The sequence below is a fragment of the Uranotaenia lowii genome, chromosome 1 (genome assembly GCF_029784155.1).
Source record: "Uranotaenia lowii strain MFRU-FL chromosome 1, ASM2978415v1, whole genome shotgun sequence".
Taxonomy (NCBI): Eukaryota; Metazoa; Arthropoda; class Insecta; order Diptera; family Culicidae; genus Uranotaenia; species Uranotaenia lowii.
This window is the reverse complement of record NC_073691.1, coordinates 40,199,197-40,212,665: the sequence shown is the minus strand read 5'-3', so window position 1 is coordinate 40,212,665 and position 13,469 is coordinate 40,199,197. Positions and strand designations below refer to the sequence as shown.

Below are 13,469 nucleotides of genomic sequence, written 5' to 3'. Positions count from 1 at the left end.
CCTGCTTGATGCCGTCGTGACGCGATGATCTGAAGAGTTCTGAGTGCTAATGTGAAATCCGAGAGGATTTAGGTTCTGCTGATGCGTAGATTGGGAAGTGTTTTGATTGTGCTGATTTTCGTAGGCTGGAGCATTGTCATCTGTGGGATAAGATACGGCTGGATATGTTGCTTGAGGATTTATTAAAGGGATACTTGCCAAAGAAGGCATGTTCCCCGTGTCAGCTGCTGCAGTAGACGATTCATGGTGTGATGTTGGTACAGTTTCTGCCGAAGCTGACACGGGGGAATGCCTGGTTGCTGGATTCCTGCTCGATGTCAGCGGGTTTTGGTTAGTCGTTTGGTCGTTTCTGTTCCTTAATCGGGTACCTGTGGCATTGCTATGGTCGTTATACGTTGCGGTGGGTGAGACGGTTGTAGTATCGGGGTCCAAAGTTGAAGTAGGTCGATCAGTCATCAAAGTCATCATCCGAGGGTTGTTCTTCAGAGCTTAGCATACGAACGTCTTCGACTGGACTTTCCTGGTGGATTTTCTTTGGTGCTCTATCGTATTTGGTTGGAGGGGATTCTTGAAATCGTTTCCTGCTTATGCTGCGACTTGGATATCTATGAGAGATTACAGGGGTTTGGTTATCATGTTGGGTGGTGGTTTCTGCTGCTTTTTGCTGATTGCAAGAACTTTTTTTTCCTGAATCTTTTCGCGATATCCGAGTCTTCGAAGGTGCTTCCGGTTTTTCGTTGGTTGATTTGTTGGTAACTTGACTATTTCCGAGTTCTTGGTTCGTTCTAAGAGCTGCTTGGTGCACGGTTTGCAGAGCCTCTAACTGGGATTTCAACAATGAGAAATCTTTCAACTGATTTCGGAGCTTGTCGACTTCCTTATGGAGTAACTGGATTTCACGATCATTGTCAGAGTGCTCATTTAGGCGGTTTTGAACTTGGCTCGAGTAGGAAATTTGGGGACTAGTTCTATCAATCTGTTCGCGAGCTTCACGGTATGTCAATCCTTTATCGACCTTGATTCGAACCACTGCTTCCTCTTTTCGGAAGACCGGACAGCTTTTACTGATCGGCGAGTGGGCTCCCTCACAATGATAGCAGTATGCTGGGTTCGGACATTCCTGGTCATTGTCGAGTGTGTGTTTTTGTGAACAATTGAAGCACACCGCTTCGCTCGAACAATGCTTACGCGTGTGACCGTAGGCTGCACAGCTGCGGCACTGTAGCACAGACGGGTAGTATGGGCGAACGCTAATCCGAAGCATACCAAATAATATGTGTGTAGGTCTCTTGGTTCCCTTGAACGTCAAGACGACAAGGGGCGTGTTTTTAATGGCACCAGATTGCTTATCTTTCGTCGTTATCCATTTTACAGCTGTTACACCTTCCCGACTCAACTCTTTAAGGAGATCGTTGTCGCTCATGTCCTTAGTATCAGGCTCGTATACAACACCTTTCGTGAAACTGAAAGTTGGGTGATCCACAACTTCAACACGAGTTTGTTCAGCGTCTAATAGATGGGTCATTTTACAAAGTTTGGAGTAGATTTCGGGTGACTGGGTTCTCAAAACATATCGATTTCCCTTCTCTTCTCTAATTGCAGAGACTAAGTGGCGGTTTCTGTAACCGACGATTGCTTCTACAGATCGTGAAATTAAAAATGGATTATGTGGAAGAGGTGGTCGTTTGTCGTCATCTTCGGATACTACACGCAGGAGAAGTATACGTAAGATACCGTCGTTCTCACTATTGGCCATCCATGCTGGGAACGATCCTCTATCATCCGGTGGATCTGGGTCCTTGCCTGCCATGGTTACTTCCGATGAGAGTTGCACTCTCTGTCAGTCAAAAGTTCGATTGTTCTGGTAATATTATTCACTTAACACTGCCTTTCTACTCGGGCTACCACGGAAAGTAAACAATGATGTTCGTAGAAATGTTGGCGAGTAATTTCACGGGTTTTGTGGTAATATTCAGTCGTATTTCATGTGTAACCGATTATTGTGATATCAGTCTACGGAACGTTATATAAAAATAAAAATTTCGAACGAATTTTCCTGATAAATGGATAAGAAAGTTTTCCGAGATATCAAGCGCGTATGTATACGAGTGGGTACCCGACTAAAAACTGGGTTATGATTCGATTGATAAAATACCAATCCGTGTCACATCTAGGCGTCATTTATTACCACGTGCAATTAAGCAAGAAAAAATCACATCTAGGTTGCATATTGCCCCCACGTGCATAAGAAACATAGGTACTTTGTTGAGAAAAAGGCGCCCGATTGTTAAATTTTTCCAGCGATCAGTGTGCTTTAGTTACTATCCACTTGCGACGACGTTTGCTTGACCATAGAGACGAAAATCAAACACCTCAAATAAAAGAAAATCTCTAAAAATGGATGCCATGACTTTTCAATTTCAGATTTTGGAAAAAATGTATATGTTTTATTCGATCGACAAAATGTAAATCTGGGTCCCATCTAGGCGTCATTTATAACCATGTGCTGTACAAATGAGCTAGGCTAGGAATCAAGTAGAAAAAAAATCACATCAAGGCTTCATATCGCCACCCCTTGCATTCTTGGTTGAGAAATATACGCCAAAATATTCCCACTGATCAGTATGCTATGCAACGGTTACTATCCTTTAACGACATTGGCTCGACGCCTCGACCTTGGAGACGAAAAACAAACCGCCCAAAGGAAGAAAAAAATTCGAGAAAATGGATGTCATGACTTTAATTTGTTCCGAAAAACTACAAATTTTGTATGGAAGCCCCCCCTCCCATAAGTCGGATGGAGTTTTGACTATTACAGAAACCATCCCCGGCCTCAAAAACCCTCAGTTGCCAATTTTGACGATGATCGGTTCTGTAGTTTCCGAGTCTATAGGGAACAGACAGACAGACAAACATTCATTTTTATATATATAGAAGTGGATCCCTAGAGTAAGTATTGCAAAATGTTTCCCGTATTTTTTTTTTTTTTTTTTGGCTGAACAAATAAGCACAAATTTTTACAATACCCGGCAATAACAAAAAATAGAAACAAAACTTTATAATAAAATGACTGAAATCACCTAAAATTTCAATTTTTTTGTATCGCAACACGTCAGCAGCGTTCAAATCTCTTTTCAATTTCCAAAAAATAATTGGATAAAACAAGCACAGAAAGATAAACGATTATTTAGACAATTTGCTTAATATTTCCATATTATTGTGGAAATCCGAGCTTGTCCGAATAAATTCGTAGAATCTGAGATTCATATCCAACAAAAGATAAAACATCAATTTCCCTTAAATATTCATTCAATTCATATTCCAGGACTTTTCAGCGAACAAAGCATTATTTCATGATATGGGAGTATTTTCTCCTTATTTTAAAAAAATGCGACTACTACGGGGAATCGATTAACTTTTTTTTTAATTTGTCAAAATAAAAAAAAATAAAAAATATCAGGTGTTGAAAGAAAATTTGAAGAAATTTGAAAAATTGAATAAAACATTTAAAATCCTTATGAATTGAAATTTTTCTCGGACTTTGTTGGAAATAAAATAAATATAATCAGAGAGTCTGGAATGCCCACTTTATAAGGATAAGTATGAGTATGAATATTGCACAATAAATCTTAGTTTTTCGATCAATATTCAAATTTGCGTTACGTTATACACTCTACACCCATTTTGATTATGAAAACAAAAGGTAACTGTAGTTCACTTAATAATATCAATCGACAAAACTGAGTTCCGCTAAGATTTGAAATAATAATTAACACTTTTTCTGTTGATTATGCCCAAATTTCAAACTTTTGATTCTGATATACATTTTTATAAATTACTAGCTGACCCGGTGTGCTTTGCTACACCTTTCAAAAACAAATGGTATTTTCAGAAACTTTTTAAATTTTTATTGTTTTGTTGGCATTATTTTAAATCAAATAACAACAAAATTCATAAGCAACCGCTTTAAAATGAGAACTACAGCTGGAGTTTCGAATTGCAATACAAAGATGACTTAAACAAATTTTCTGAATCTTGATCTGTGAATTTGTGTTAAAAATATGATAATTTTAATCTGTTTCTTTAAGCTTCGCCCTGAAAAAGGAGGGTCTCAAATTAATCTTACGCAAACAATCTAACTTATGAAATCTGGTTGTTTCTGCTTGATATGTTCTAAAAACTGATAAGAGAGCCCCCCCCCCTGTCCTCCCTTTCACCCCCTGCTGAATGGAGGACGGGATCTTTAATAATCATACCCATTTTTTTCGTTCCCGAAATCCTCTTATATCATATATAGTTCCATTGATTGATAAGTTTTTGAGGCTAACAACAAACTTATGCTAACAAAATTGTATTGGGCTAACCTCCCTCCTCCTATGTACCTACTCACTAAAAGGAGGATGGTGTGTCAGATAATCATAGAATCATACCAAAATGAATTTTTATGTTAAGTTTTGTCCATTTCTCGGATTTTGTAAAAAAAAAGTTAAATGCATTCCTCTTCCCTTCCTATATTCCCAATTCTATCCTCCTACTGCAAAAAAGGAATCGTTTCACATAGGAAAATTTCTAGTATTAAAATACCATCCCATGCTAAATTTGGTTTTACATGCGTTGTAATTTATTGGGTTATGCATAAACTTGAAAGGAAGTACCATCCCCCTTCCGTTCTCCCCATTGAATGGAGGGGTGAAAACTTAATATTCCTAAAAATATTTTTCGTATTCAAATACTTTATGATACCAAATTTGGTATCATTTGCACGATGTATTCTCAAGTTATGAAAAAAATTTGTATGGAAGCCCCTTTTTCCCCCTTTATATCTTTCCGCTGAGAAAAGGTGGGGCTTCAATTTATTATAACAACATTTCTCGTCTCCAAATACCCTCACATGCCAAATATGGTTCAATTTTCTCGATCAGCTCTCCAATTATACTGAAAATTGAAAGGAAGACCTCTCCCCTCCTTTTAATCCACTTCTTTGAAGGAGTGAGGGATACCAAATATTCATAGAAGCATTTCTCGTACCCAAATATCGTTTCACGCCAAATTTGGTTCCATTTGCGGTTGTAGTTCTTGAGTTATGCAGTAAAAATTGTATGAAACTCCTCTTCCTCTTTCCTTACTCCCCGCTGGAAGAAGGAAGGGGTCTCAAACAATCATTAGAACATGTCACGTTCCCAAATACCCGCCCATGCCAAATTTGGTTCCATTAGCTTAATTCGTTTTTGAGCTATGTAAAAAATTATAAAAGAGACCCCTCCCCCCAAAATATCTCCCTACTGGAAAGAGGGAGGGCTCTCAAATAATAATAGAAATATTTTTCGTATCCAAATACCCTTCCATGCTAAATTTGGTTCCATTTGCTTTATTAGTTTTCGAGTTATGTAAAAAATTATGAAAGAGCCCCCCCCCCCCTTTCTACTGGAAAGAGGGAGGGGTCTCGAATAATCATTGAATTATTTTTCGTATCCAAATACCTTCCCATGCCAAATTTGGTTCCAGTATCTTGATTAGTTTTCGAGTTGTATGATAAGTTGTAAGGTAGCCCCCCTCCCCCTTCCTATCACCCCATTGAGAGGAGGGAGGGAGGGAAATATTCGTTGTTCCCAAATACCACCCCATGCCAAATTTGATACCATTTACTTGATGCGTTCTCGATGTATGCGAAAAATAGACTTTTGCTTGAGAGGCCCCTCCCCCCCTTCATGAGAAAGGGAGGGGTCTCAAACCATAATAGGAACCTTCCCCTGCCTCCAATACCCCCACCTCCCAAGTTTCACGCAAATCGGTTCAGTAGTTTCCGAGTCTATAGGGAACAGACAGACAGACAGACAGACAAACAGACAGACAGACAGACAGAAATTCATTTTTATATATATAGATCTTCTACAAAAGGAAATACCCTAAACTCAGCATATCACTGTCTAAATTACCATTCTCAAATTATTATGATAAAAAAACGTTCTCACAGTTTAATTGCAAATTTCATTGAGCGAGTCTCTAAATATGAAAACTTCTATATTTTCAAAACGGAATCCTTTTTGTCAATCTTGGAAAGATAAATCACTAAAGAAGGCGGCAAATGTTAAAACTGCATTTACAAAAAAACAGAAATCTTGGAACAATCTTCAATTTGGATTAAAATTTAGAACTAGAGAAGCGTTTTGTAATAATCTTCCATAGATTATGTTCAGTTCAGGCTCATTGGTAAAGAGAGAATTTTTCAATTTTAAATAGCACAAAATTACATAACTGTTTGTTAAAACTTAATTCGATTTGGCACATGGATGGTTTGGAGAACTGTTGTAAAGTATATTTTATTTAGTAAATTTTTAATATTAAAAGAAGTCCAAAGAAAAAAAAAATAGATCGTTGAACCAAAATTACATATGTTGAATTTATTCAATTTAATTTATATAGTGTGTGATCAGACTTGTCTTACATATGCTTTAACTTATGGTTACCAGATAGCCCGGTTTTATCCGGGTTTGCCAAATTTGATTCAAAATTTTGGAACAGTCCGGCTCGGCCTGGTTGCCCGGATTTCATTGAAAAATGCCCCGATTTTGCAAAAATAATCATGAAAGGATTTTTCGAAGCCCAAAATACGATTTAAAATCTGTTTATGAAATTCGATGAAAAAATTATTTTCCATTTAAATTTTTTTCATGATTCTTGTTGAGTAATTTCTGGTTTTTGACAAATTTGCTCGGATATTACCCGGATTTTTGGTCGTCAATTTAGAAATGAAATGCCCGGTTTTTGCCAGGTTTTAAAAGAAAATTCCCCGGATTGTCCCTTTGATACGTGCTGAAAAAATTCTGGCAACCTTACTTAAACTGGTTTTTCATGTTCCTCCCTAACAAAAAGTCTCAAAATTCCATACTTCACTCTAATGGGAATGGGACCGCCCCATTCTGAACCATATTGAATATGATCTGATACAGCAAAATAAATTTTTCAGGTGCAGAGAACTCATACGACCCAGGGTGCTGTATTCAGATAGGAAGGGGAATATATATTTATATGGGAAATCCAACTTGTCATATAGGAATGTTAAAATGAGTAAAAGAATTGAATTTCTTTCTTTGCCGTAGAACGCCAGTTGGCATTGAACTGCTTCTCGCTGCTTACAGTTTTATTTTGAATCTTCTTGAGGTTCTGCTTAACTACCATCGAATATTTTTCGATTGGGCGAAGTTCTGGTGTGTTGCGAAAGTTCTTATCCTTGGGGACAACCTGAATGTTGTTAGCGGCAAACCACTTTATGGACTTTTTTCTAATGTCATCAGCTGGTTTTACGTATTTTCGTAGTTTTGCTTTGGCCAAAGCCCAAAAAGTCTCAATTGGCCGTGTCCCGGGGCAATTCGGCGAATCTATGTTTTTTGGCACAAAACAGACATTGAACAATAAACGCTTCTGGAGGCATTCCTTGATACGTATAGTTCTGACTTTCTGGGTGTCCATTGTTTCCAATATGACGAACGGACTAGATATTTTTCCGCACTCGCAAATTGCCTGCCATACCATCACCTTCTTGCCAAACTTTTCGGTAAAATGGCCTTCTCCGTTTCGGGGATATCCTTGTCCTTGCGTACAGTGAAATATTGTGGCCCAAAAAGTCCATGATAATGCAACCGGAACAGAACTTTTGCAAAATATTGAATCATACAGTTTCCGGGCTCTTGGTTTGACAAAAGCGGCTTGATTTAAGTTCCTTTTTAGGTTTTTTCTGCTTCCGGTACGTCTTGAGCCCAAGCCGCTCTTTAGCAGGCATCACGTAAGACGTCGCCATCCCTGACCTTTTTGTCGATAGTTGGACTTACAGAACCAGATTTTCGACCATCTTGTCGATATTTATGAATCTCAACTCAGAGATTCATTCAAACATCTCTGTCACTCACAAGAATAGATCAATGACCAACCCCCTGGCAACTTGACAGTTCCCATACAAATCGCGTGTACCAGTTTTTCGTGGTTATCTGGTCCTGTCACATCGAAAATCTTCCTACATAACACATCGGAAGGACTTATCTTGAAATATGTGTTCGTTAAATTAATTTAATAATTAAAAAATCATTTGGTATTAAATACTTATAGCTGAGTTTAAAAGAAATTAAAATGAGTTTGTTTTCTGATGCTCTTCTAAGCAAACCAAAATGGTCAAAATCATTCGGAATTTCGAGCGATCGAAGTGGAAAAGTGTTTGTGAAAACTGTATTTTGGGAAGGGAAAGTGAAGAATCTCGGTGAAGTTTTTCTATTTGAACCCAGATGCTGGGCCTGCAATGCGATTAGAAGCACCACATTAATGAATTTTTCGTGGAATTTTCGATGAAGGCGTCGTTAACTATTGAATTTTCTTCAGCAATATTGATCTAGAAACTGGCTTGTAAAAAAAACAAGCGATGACTAATGCAGTTTGGAACGATTGCTGCGATTGACTACAAATCCTTTAAAGAAGAATCAAAAAAACAAAACGGAAAGTTCATGATGCAGAAAAATTATACAGATAAATATTTGCTTCAAATTCTATTTTATTTTTATTATAAGTAATCATTTATGTTAAATAATTGGTAATCAAATTGTGATAACTTGAATAAAAATTTTGCATTTAATAAATTTAAAGACGAGATTTTCGTAGGGAGTTGTTTCCCAAAGTCATCTCTTATCTTTATTCGGTGGAAAACATTTTGTTAAATGACTGATCTTTATCCGTCAAATGCAATTCGAAGGTAATCTAACGAGTAAATTTTAATTTTGAAGGTTAATTTTCTTAAAAACCTTTCGAGTCCTAAACAGACCTCGAAAGGTTTTATATTCTATTCAAATTTTCCGTTTCTCTTTTTTTATTTTCAAGAGCGAGCAAAGGCGCCGGTTGATGGCCAGAAATGGTTGTACACAAAAATCCAAAACAGATCAAAGTAGAGAAAACAATAAAGCTTAGATTTTTAAAACCCCTTTATCAAACATTAAATTCTTCAATACTATGTCTCTAGCATAATGTTTTGTGATTTCTGTGTAAAAAATAAATCATTTCCAGTCGTTGAAGAATGGTCCCAATAATAGGTGAAGTTACTTTACATATCGCATGGCTGTTTCTTCAAGGAGCATTTTTCTTAGCATGCTTCCAACGATACTGCCCATTTGAAACGTATGGTACTGGTGGTCCACGTTTCTTGTGTCCTGTGTTCCAGATGTCTCTGCGTTCTCTGCTCCACAGTGGGCCCGGCCATTTCATGTTCTCTATTATCTTAATGTTTTTATGTTAACATAATACAAAACATTAGCAAAGACAAAAAGAATAATAATAATCTTTTATTATTCTCCGGGATCAGACATAAGTTCTGGCTGTGGAAGTACGATTAGTGGTTAGTGATTAGTGATGCTCTTCTAAGCAAACCAATTAGAAGTTAGATTGTTTGTCCTCAATTCCGCTAAACACTCTTGGACATATCAAAAAAATTGGCTGATATCCGGGAGAACAAGAACCCCTTTCATCGAAAGGATTGGGTGCTCTGGTATACAATAAATGTTAAATACACCATTTCTTAAATAATCTTCAAGTGATTCTCATTAAATGCTGTTTAAATTAATATTTCAGAACGACAAACACAATCACATTATAAAAAAGTTTTCATTTGTTTTATGAGAAATGTGTTCATACGCAAAAGTTAATCGGTAGAATATAGAATGAGAATAGAAATTTTGGTTAAAACATACTTTTATTTATGAATTTTCTGATTCGCAACAATTTTGATGATGTGCCCTTATCTTATACACTACTCAGAAAGTATGTAAACAACCAATACACAGGCTAAATCTGCGATTTTGAGACCGGCACACGAAACTCGACTGAACTGTCAAGTTGTCATAAAGTTGTTAATGACTGACTTTGTTTTGCCTAGTGTTGCCATAATAACAAACGTTACCATAGAAATTTAATTTATTTTATTTATCTTCAGTGTTGCTGAATTCAACTATTATTTTACTTATCTTTTAATAAATTTGATTAATTTTCTGCATATCCTTCATCTCATCTCTACATTCCTTCTCACTTTTATTCTTAATTATAACTTTATACGCGTTGACTTTTGTATTTTTATCCAAAACAAAATTTAATTTACCAAATATCCTCAATCTTTATTCTATATTCCACAGCTTTATTTTCAATCCTACACATTCTACACATCCTACACAGTCTTCTTAGAAAGAGCCTTCTCAAATAGAATTAAAAACTTAAAATCTGCGCTTCCTTAGCTTATTCCGTCTTTTTCAATGGAAGGCCAAATCAAAACAAACAATCAGAAGCAGCAACCTTAAAAATCTGTTCTTCTTTAGCTAATACTTGTTTTTTCATCGGAAAGTCAAACCAAAACAAACAATCAGCAAAAGTAGCCTTGAAAATGTGCACTTTCTAAGCCAGTTCTGTTTTTTTTTTTTACCGGAAGGCCAAATCAAAACTAACACTCAGTAACAACAGCCTTCCAAATCTATACTTCCGTAGTCATTTCCGTTTATTTTTCTCCGAAAATCCAAATCGAAGCAAACAACCAGCAGCAGTAGCCTTTAAAAATCTGCGCTCTCAAAGCCAATTCCGTCTTTTTCCACCGGAAGGCCAAATCAAAGTAAACAATCAGCAGAAGCTGCCTGAAAATCTGCGCTTCCAAATCCTTCTTTTTCCAGTGGCCGAATCAGAAACAATTTTGTTTGCAGCAGCAGCCTTTAACCCTTTTATGCATAGTGTTGTTTTAAAACAACACCAATCAAAATCCAAAAATCTCGAAAACGCGTGAATATTTTTAAGTTAGTCACTAGAAATATTCTATAGATTAGAAGAAATTAGTTCATGGTATTTTGTTACGAAGTATACGGAAAAATAACAGATATAAAATTTATTAATTTTTTTAAATAAAGTAGTTTTTGGAAAATCACTGTTATTTCTTTAGATATGAAAATGCTGACAAATTGTTTTATCTCAATTAATCACAAACACCTTCCTTAACAAGGTTTTGAAGAAATTAGCAAAATCGTATTGAAATAAACCAAAAATATAAAAAAATATTTTTCAACTATGATGGGTCATAACTATTATAATACTCAAAATGACGACTTCAAACCTGTTGATTTTGGTTATTCGAATTAAAGTGTTATTATTTTACTGAATCAATAACTGCAATTCTCATTTAAAAAAAAATAACATATTAAACGGTTAAAATCTGTGCTTCCTATGCCAATCCGTCTTTCTATCAGAGGCCGAATCAGAAACAAAATTTCCGTAGCGGCAGCCTTGAAAATCTTCGCTCCCTGCGCTTCTATTGCTGGTATCTGAACTTTTCGAATACCGTTGTTGAATTCAAGAAAATCTTTCGATTGCTCCGATTCAGTATAGTTATTCGACCAAGTAAACTCACAAAATATATTGGACAGCATAGACAAGTCATGTTTCTTCAGGAAAGGTAACAAACGCCTTTGAAGAATACTTCCACGTAAATTTCCTGTTTGACAGTCTCGGTTGCAACGAAAATGTCACTTTTCAAGTCACAGGTATAGCTTCCCAATCGAGGTATTTCTTGACAAACTTTGATAGTTTAAAATGCATTAAAGTGTCTGCCACCTTTCCGTTTCCGGTTGCTGTAGAATACTCTTTTCCGAGAAGCTGGCTGAAGGCTGCCTTGGCGTGGGTTTCGTCGTCCATTACCACGCAATCAAAGTTTGTCAACAATGTCGTATACTGCTTCCAAGATTTTGTTTTTTCCGTAAGGTTTTGCTTTGACGATTTGGATTCAGCTAATTGATTTTTGATGGCAGATATAAGGCCCGCTCCCTAGTTTTAATTTTACTGTTTTTCTTTTTACTTGATTTTGTGTACAATTTAGTAAAAGAGCCCTTTGTTACGGTTAGTTGAGTTTCGCCGAGGTTTACATCAGTTCAATTAAGGGCTCCCTTCCAATTCAATTGAACCATCCCTTTTGAAGTGTTGAGGTAAGGGATGACTTTTTCTTAATCAACTAGAGTTCACAAAGAGTTTTTAAATATATTAAGGTTTTTACAACCTCAAGAGGTCATTTGAACAGGAAGACTTTTTTTAAACCCTAGTTTGACAGAGCTTCCGCTTACAATAACAAGGATGCACTGTAAAATTCCACAAATTTGGCAAATATTATCTGTAAATAACTTCATTGTCCGATTATTTTCGTCAAAATGTATGACTTCAAGACTTAATTTTGAACCACAAATTTGCAGCATTCTCCGGACGAGTAGCATCTACAAAATATCGGCCCAACTTTACGAATTCGTAAGTGCTGCTGCAGCAGCATTAGCAACAAACATCCGACGGCACAACAACGCAACGTGGCAACAACATTTTCCAACTTTTCCCGCATTTCGGGCTGCTTCACGTAAGTTGAGCTACGGTGGCTTGGCGCTGGTTTTCCAAAATATCTACATGTCGGAAGCTTTTGGAGTAGTGAAATACTATGGGCTGGAATTCCGGGAAAAAACCTGGCTAGTATGAGACTCACACACATCTGGGCTAATGTGTAGGGGAAAGGTTTCCTAAATGGGCCTATCGGGTTAAATTCAGGACAGTATTCTAAAACTCATTCGCAGTGAAATCCGCACTGGTTTGAAAGATTATCCGACTCCAAAAGCTTCGCCCCGCTCCAACCAACTAAACGTTCCTACGTTTAGTGCCAAACGACGACGTTTCGACGATAACCGTAGTTCCACTCCCCGTCGCCCACCTCCTCCTCGTCTGTGTGCTCAAGGGACTAACTCTGAGCATACTGACATCTCATCGCAAATTTCCGAGCCCGTCGTGCCTACGTTTTCGCTTTATCTAGCAGGAATACACCCCAGAGTTTCAGATGATAGAGTCCTGGACATGATTCGAAATCATCTCGGTGACGATAATATCAAAATAAGAAAACTCGTACCTAGGGGTAGAGACACGCTCTCTTTCGTCTCTTTCAAAGTGGACATAAAAGCTGAATTAAGAAGTAAAGCACTGGCCACCGAGACCTGGCCTGTTGGCATTCGCTTCAGGGAATTCACTGGAAACGGATCCAATGAGGTTTTTTGGGCTCCGACACAGCAATTGTTGACCCTGAATACAACAGCTCAAACAACACCGTACATAACCCCAACTCAATAGCCCCATTTTTAGTTGAATGTTCGCCCCTTAACCCCGCTTCTGATGAAAGATTGACAAATACTTCATCACCGAACCAAATTTCTCGCCGTTCGATTTCTCTGTACTACCAAAACGCTTGCGGTATGCGTACCAAGACTACAGCTTTTTACAACGCGCTCTCAGCAAGTGACTACGACTGCATACTGATCACTGAAACCTGGTTGAATAATAATATTCTGAATAGCGAACTAGCCTCAAACTACTCCATTTATCGTTGTGACCGCAGTTCAGCCACGAGCACGGCTCGACGAGGAGGAGGTGTGTTGATTGCC

The 13,469-nt window shown here is 37.3% G+C and overlaps 1 protein-coding gene across 1 annotated transcript; it reads right to left on the bottom strand.

Annotated features, from left to right (window-relative positions):
* Positions 1–448: 448 nt before the first annotated feature.
* Positions 449–1,810, bottom strand: LOC129759449 (uncharacterized). Its single transcript, XM_055756907.1, has one exon. The coding sequence runs from the start codon at positions 1,808–1,810 to the stop codon at positions 449–451; it is 1,362 nt and encodes a 453-aa protein (XP_055612882.1).
* Between the last annotated feature and the right edge of the window lie 11,659 nt (positions 1,811–13,469).

Bases quoted from the DNA above. Each gene is read 5' to 3' on its own strand.
- LOC129759449 (XM_055756907.1), bottom strand. From the start codon at position 1,810: ATGGCAGGCAAGGACCCAGATCCACCGGATGATAGAGGATCGTTCCCA.